Source organism: Lactuca sativa, chromosome 1 (assembly GCF_002870075.4).
Source record: "Lactuca sativa cultivar Salinas chromosome 1, Lsat_Salinas_v11, whole genome shotgun sequence".
NCBI lineage: Eukaryota > Viridiplantae > Streptophyta > Magnoliopsida > Asterales > Asteraceae > Lactuca > Lactuca sativa.
Genome location: NC_056623.2, coordinates 54,093,955 through 54,100,826, shown reverse-complemented (window position 1 = coordinate 54,100,826; position 6,872 = coordinate 54,093,955). Strand labels below are relative to the sequence as shown.

At 31.9% G+C, this 6,872-nt stretch overlaps 1 protein-coding gene across 1 annotated transcript; it reads left to right on the top strand.

Annotated features, from left to right (window-relative positions):
* Window positions 1–739: 739 nt before the first annotated feature.
* On the top strand, window positions 740–4,172 carry LOC111915371 (importin subunit alpha-2). Its single transcript, XM_023911035.3, has 11 exons — window positions 740–896; window positions 1,044–1,300; window positions 1,640–1,736; window positions 1,825–1,916; window positions 2,002–2,133; window positions 2,215–2,400; window positions 2,475–2,638; window positions 2,729–2,807; window positions 2,904–3,160; window positions 3,236–3,617; window positions 3,726–4,172. The coding sequence occupies exons 2-10, from the start codon at window positions 1,085–1,087 to the stop codon at window positions 3,609–3,611; spliced, it is 1,599 nt and encodes a 532-aa protein (XP_023766803.1). The 5' UTR covers window positions 740–896; window positions 1,044–1,084; the 3' UTR covers window positions 3,612–3,617; window positions 3,726–4,172.
* Window positions 4,173–6,872: the final 2,700 nt, after the last annotated feature.

Below are 6,872 nucleotides of genomic sequence, written 5' to 3'. Positions count from 1 at the left end.
ATATAAAATATAGGGTCTTTATGGAATATAATTAATTTACATGGTGACATCTACTTCTAGGCTACATGTAAAAGTTAAGTATTTTTGAGAAAAAAGAGTTTTTGTTCTAAAACTAAAAACTCGACATCATAGTTAAGTTAACAAATTACATGTATTACATAATAGTTATAGATAATTTAAATTAAACAAATTAAGTATATTTAATTTTTATTTTGAATTTAACACTATATTAAAGTAAAAAAAAATAACAAACTAAATATATTAGCTTAAAAAACAAAAAGTTAAAATTGAAATTAGAATGTAAAGAGTTTAATATATATTACTTAAAAAAAAATTAAAAATTTATGAAGTTTAAATAAGTATAATTAAATAAAAATAAAATTTTATTTAGAGTTATATCATTAAAAGTATTTGTCAAATTGACATAAGTATCTAATATTATAATATATAACGATGATATAATATTTTATAGTTATATATAATAATATGAATTATTTTTATTTTTATAAAAAACAAACTGAAAGAGAGGTTATATAATAGTTATGATAGATACAATCAATATGCTTAATCACAAAAAAGGTTTTTAAAACGTTTATAATAATGTAGTAGATATTCATATTACACAAATAATAATATAATTATTGACATTTATGCACATATATATCCATAAATTTATACACTATTTTATTGTTTTAAGAAAAAAAGAAACATAGAATCTCTAACCTAACTCGATCTCATAATTCGCAGATAATGAAAACGTTAACAAAATACAAGGACTGCAACATCAAATTAATGAAAAGTCTTTCGTTTAAACTTTGAAACTTCGCTTAACAAATCGATCCCCCCTCTTCTCTCTCTATCTCTCTCATCTCCGTTTCGTCCCTCTCTCTCTACAAGTATGTTTCTGATTTTCCTTAAATCATCGACTTTGTATTGATCTAGCTAATTCACTCATATGTTTTCATCATATTGTTTGGATCTTTATATAAATCAGCGAATTTTTATTGATTACTTTGTTTTAAATCTGTGTTTTGTATCTCTAGGGTTTTCGCTAGTGGTGTCAAATATCAATTAGCCATCAATCATGTCTCTGAGGCCAAGCGCAAGGACCGAGGTTCGTCGGAACCGTTACAAGGTGGCTGTCGATGCGGAGGAAGGAAGGCGGCGTAGGGAGGACAACATGGTTGAGATCCGTAAGAACAAGAGGGAAGAGAACTTGCTTAAGAAGCGTCAAGTACTTTCGTCGTCTCAGCCGCTGTCTAGTGGTGTTCCGGTCCAAACATCAACCGTTGAGAAAAAGGTTTGTTAATTTTTCGATTGAATTCGAGTTGCAGCTTATTTGATTCTAGTAAATTGACTGTTACCAGTTCAGGAATCGATGTATTCGTGTAACTGTTTACCTTTAATCATTACCTTTACTTGTTGATCCCTTAAAATACTTGCGTACACGAAAATATCATCATTTGGGACCTGTATTATTATATGTACATGATTACATATGAGTCTAGGTTTATGATTATCAAGCTTTCATGCGTATGCAATCGAATAGATCTAAATTTTTTATATATATTTATCACATATGAATCTAAACAACTGATCCTTTTGACTAATAGAATACTTAATTCTGATCGAATTGCAGTTAGAAAGTCTTCCTTCCATGGTTGCTGGAGTTTACTCCAATGATAACAATCTGCAGCTGGAGGCAACTACTCAGTTTCGTAAACTGCTTTCCATAGGTACATTTTACATATATATACAATCTTCTGTACTCTACGTTTATATCCTAATGCAAGAACTAAATTTGACCTAAATTTGGTTTCACAGAAAGAAGCCCACCAATTGAGGAAGTTATACAATCTGGAGTTGTACCTCGTTTTGTCGAGTTCTTAATGAGGGAAGATTTCCCACAGCTTCAGGTAAAAATGCTATTCAATTTCACTCATTCCTTCATCTTCTTCCTTTATCCTTTCTTCTTTAACATCATTATTCATTTCGCAACAGTTTGAAGCTGCTTGGGCACTTACAAACATTGCCTCAGGAACATCTGAAAACACAAAAGTTGTAATCGATTATGGAGCAGTTCCAATCTTTGTCAAGCTTCTAGCTTCTCCAAGTGATGATGTTCGCGAACAGGTAAAAGCAACACACATGGATCTTAAAGAATCTGCAAAAATATCATTTCTCTTTAATCATTCTCACAACATTCTTTTGCAGGCTGTTTGGGCTTTAGGAAATGTTGCAGGTGATTCTCCTAGATGTCGTGACCTTGTTCTTGGCCAAGGTGCTTTGATTCCTTTGCTTTCTCAGTTAAATGAGAATGCTAAGCTTTCCATGCTCAGAAACGCCACCTGGACTTTGTCTAACTTTTGTAGGGGAAAACCTCAGCCTCCATTTGAACAGGTATCTTTATTGTTATATATTTTTATACATTTTTATTTTGTTCTCCTATTTGATTTCTTTTTATTTGTTTGTAGACAAGGCCAGCTCTTCCAGCACTTGAGAGACTTGTTCATTCAAATGATGAAGAGGTGTTAACAGATGCATGTTGGGCTCTCTCTTATCTCTCTGATGGAACAAATGATAAAATTCAAGCTGTGATTGATGCTGGTGTTTGTCAACGCCTTGTTGAGCTTCTCCTGTAAGTCCCACTTTATTTATTTTTTTTTTTAAATCTTTTTCTTCTTTAAACATTTTAATAAAAAAAATTTATCATATCTCTTTTCTCTAGTCATCCATCTCCTTCAGTTCTCATCCCTGCACTTCGAACTGTTGGCAACATTGTTACAGGCGATGATATCCAAACTCAGGTATGATATATTGATATTACATTTCGTACGCATGCTTTTACTTTCTTACATAATAAAAAGTATATAAAAAAATGAAACAATTTTCCAATTTTGTAGCATATTATTGAGCGAGGTGCACTTCCATGTTTACTAAGCTTGTTGACACATAACCACAAGAAGAGCATCAAGAAAGAAGCATGCTGGACAATTTCAAACATCACAGCTGGAAACAAAGAACAAATACAAACTGTAATTGAAGCTGGATTAATTGCTCCATTAGTCAACCTTCTTCAAACAGCTGAATTCGATATTAAAAAAGAAGCTGCATGGGCTATTTCAAACGCCACTTCTGGTGGAACCAATGAGCAAATCAAGTATGTTCTTTTTAAAACTTATATGTCATATGAATTGAAATGTTTAAATGTTAAAAATGATTTATATTTTTATAGGTATTTGGTGAGTCAAGGGTGTATAAAGCCATTGTGTGATCTTCTAGTGTGCCCTGATCCAAGGATTGTGACTGTTTCCTTAGAAGGGCTTGAGAATATTCTGAAAGTGGGTGAGGTTGAGAAGAATGCTGGAAATTCTGGTGATGTTAATTACTATGCTCAATTGATTGATGATGCTGAAGGGTTGGAAAAGATTGAGAATTTGCAAAGTCATGATAATAATGAGATTTATGAGAAAGCTGTTAAGATTCTTGAGACTTATTGGTTGGATGAGGAAGATGAAGCTGTGGCTGATGCTACTGGTGCTCAAGGTGGTTTTAATTTTGGTGGAAACAATGTTCAAGTTCCATCTGGTGGATTCAATTTCAATAGCTGAATGAAGGTAAACTCAAATTTTCACTTTTTTTTTTTTTTTTTTTTATTTTTACTTTGTTGAACTTAACCATGGTTAAGAGGTTGGGTTGACTCGATTAGGGTTTTTACTTTTCAGGGGAAGGTGAAGTAAGTTGGTGGCGTCAGAGGTCAAGTCCGGTCAGGTCGGTCAGTTCGGTCAGTTCGGTCGAGTCGTTGGGTCGGGTCGGGTCAGGTCGGGTCAGGTCAGGGCATCTCGTGGGGTCGGGTCGAGTCGTGGTCTGTGTTGAAGAGATGCAAAGGTGGTGGGTCTGTATGAAGGGGTTGGCCGAGGTCTTTTAGTAGGGGGGGGGGGTATTTTGGTAATTTACCTCAAGCAAATGGAGGTGGGTGTGTCGTTTGAATGAGGGTTTATTGATATATTATACGGAGTCTATTTGTTTGTTTAAGTTTTTTTTTTTTTTTTTTGGATACATTAGTCTTGTATGGAGTCGGGTTATGGATTTAGTAGACTGTATTTTCTGGGAAAGAAAGAAGAATATGATGAATATTTGTCAAATTGTTTTTGAATTGGTTTTGTTTTGTATTTTTGTTCAGTCCATTTATTCTCTTGTGAACAAAGTAGGGTTGGACCAATAAAATTAGATTTTTTTACAAACATAAAATCATTTTTTTTGGCTTTGATTTTGTTCTTAGCTGATTTATTGAAAGTTTATTATTATTATTATTATCTTTGATAATCGTAGTACCTATAATTATCTAATGCAAAGCTGCGAATACTTTAAAAATACATATAATTCTCGTTGTTTACGAAACAAATCTTTGGAAACTCTATTTTATTGCTGTCTTTTTCCATTCGTGTCGCTTAAGGCGAAGTTGTATGTCCGAATATGTAGGCTCCACGTGGGGTCCTTACCGGGTTTTCCGCCAATGATTTTTAGAATCAACTTTAAATTCCAACGGGCAATCCACCAAACTATATAATATATAGGGGATATTCATAAAAATGATCATTTATTTGGATTAGTGAAAATAATCATGTTTTTATATTTTGTAGAAATTACCAATGAAACGGTATTGGGGTTGTTTCGGTTCAGATCCGATGGGTGACCACCTGTGGAAGCGATCCCTCCTTGTAAAAGATAACTGAAATATGGTGCTCACCATATTTTGGAATATCATTTTATACTTTATGGAATCGAAGGAAAAATGAATATGATGGTGAAGAGACTAAGTGTATTGTGTATGTTGTTTTTAGCTTACACATCTTTACATTTTTTCGTGTTACAAAAAAAACTCTGTTCGGACAAAAATTATTTTCCGAAATTTGAAGAATTATTCCGGAATGAAAAGGGTTTTTTATTGAGATTGGTGGTAATTGGGTGTTTCTCATTAGTTAGGCTTCGATAGTCACTATATGTGGGATATTTAAGTATTAGTGTGGTAAAAATGTTGGGTTGAAATGACAATTGTAACCGGGAATCTGAAGAACACGTCCCAGACGTGTGTCCAAGATGAAGACCTCGTCCGGAATACAACGTATATGTTCGAAATACATCACCTTGCTTCTTTTATACTAATTTGTACAATGCTTCATTGGCCATGACATGTAAACCTAGAACTTGGAAGGAAAATTCATGTGAATAGGATATTACAAATTCACGACCTAACATGGAGAAACTATACTTTGAGTTAGGCGAGTATGAGCTCCACTTTGGAAAGAGTTTTTTTTTTTTTTTTTTTTTTTTTTTTTTTTGATAACGGGTTTGCAGTTTGATGAATATTTGTTGGTTCGTTTGTCATTGTCGAAGTTCCAAAAACCCTTGTTTCTATTAATCCGAGCGACAGACTCAGTCACATTGAGACATATAGAAGAAATATTCAATAAATCGCTTTGTCAATTATCGGATGAGGATGAAGTGTATATATATATATATATATATATATATATATATATATATATATATATATATATATATATATATATATATATATATATATATATATATATATATATATATATATATATATATATATATATATATATATATATATATATATATATATATATATATATATATGTTGGATAGATGATTTATTAGTAGTCATGTAGAAGACATTTTTATTTATTATTTTTTAGTCTATATGAGGATTTATTTTTCCGCCATAAGTACCCATGATATATGGTAGTTTTTAATTTGGTTATGAATCTGTTTTGGTATGGTCAGTACCGACGACTCAAATGCCATGCGTCATGTCATGTTAGCATGGTAACTTGATGACCTTTGTATTTGTCAAAATGATTTTTTTGACATCTATTTTGAATGTGTAAAGAGAGAGAGTGCTAATGATCAAATCGAACCAAAAAGACATATTTGTAATTAAAGTTAATTGCTCTTTGGATATGTAAAGTCTACTGTATGTTTTTTCATCTATCAGGCTAGGGGGTATGATCACCACCAAGGCACCAACCTATTAAAAAAGTGCTGCTATCTATACGTAACATCATCTTCATTACATGTTTACTAAACCACTAGCCTTTGGAAATGATTATCACTCCACTTCATTTATACTTTTTATTTTTTTAACGTTAGATTAAATAAAGAAAACATAATTTTAATCTTAAATAATCATTTTACTAATAAAAAATTAAATAAACATATTACTTATTTTTAAAATTATATATATATATATATATATATATATATATATATATATATATATATATATATATATATATATATATATATATATATATATATATATATATATATATGAGAGTTAATTTAATTCAAAGATAAGTGAGAGGGTGTAATGAAATTAAGAGATAAATCTCATAGACCATTGTTGTAACTTCAATTAAAAAGAAAATATGAATAGTTCTTTTAAAACCCAATTACCTTTTTGGCTTCTTCACCCGCTTTTCAGAAAACGGGTCTTAGCCGTTACCAAAACTCAAAGCTTCAATCTACCTCCTTTAAACCATTTAACTACATCTAAACTCTCTCCAGTCAATATTCAATGTACACAAAAAAAAAAAAAAAAAAAACGGTCAAATGACATTAACCAATCAAATTCCTTGTGGTCGCTTATAGCCGGATCCACGCCACACCACACCTACACCCCTTGGGGTGAAGGGGTGTTCACGCGCGGAAAAGACCGCCACATCAGCCATCACACGTGAAAATGCATGCCATACCGGAAGACCTAGACTATCAAACATTGCAATCTACGGGTTTACAGCCATTCTCGGTCAAATTATGTTCTTTTTTATCAATTGATTCAA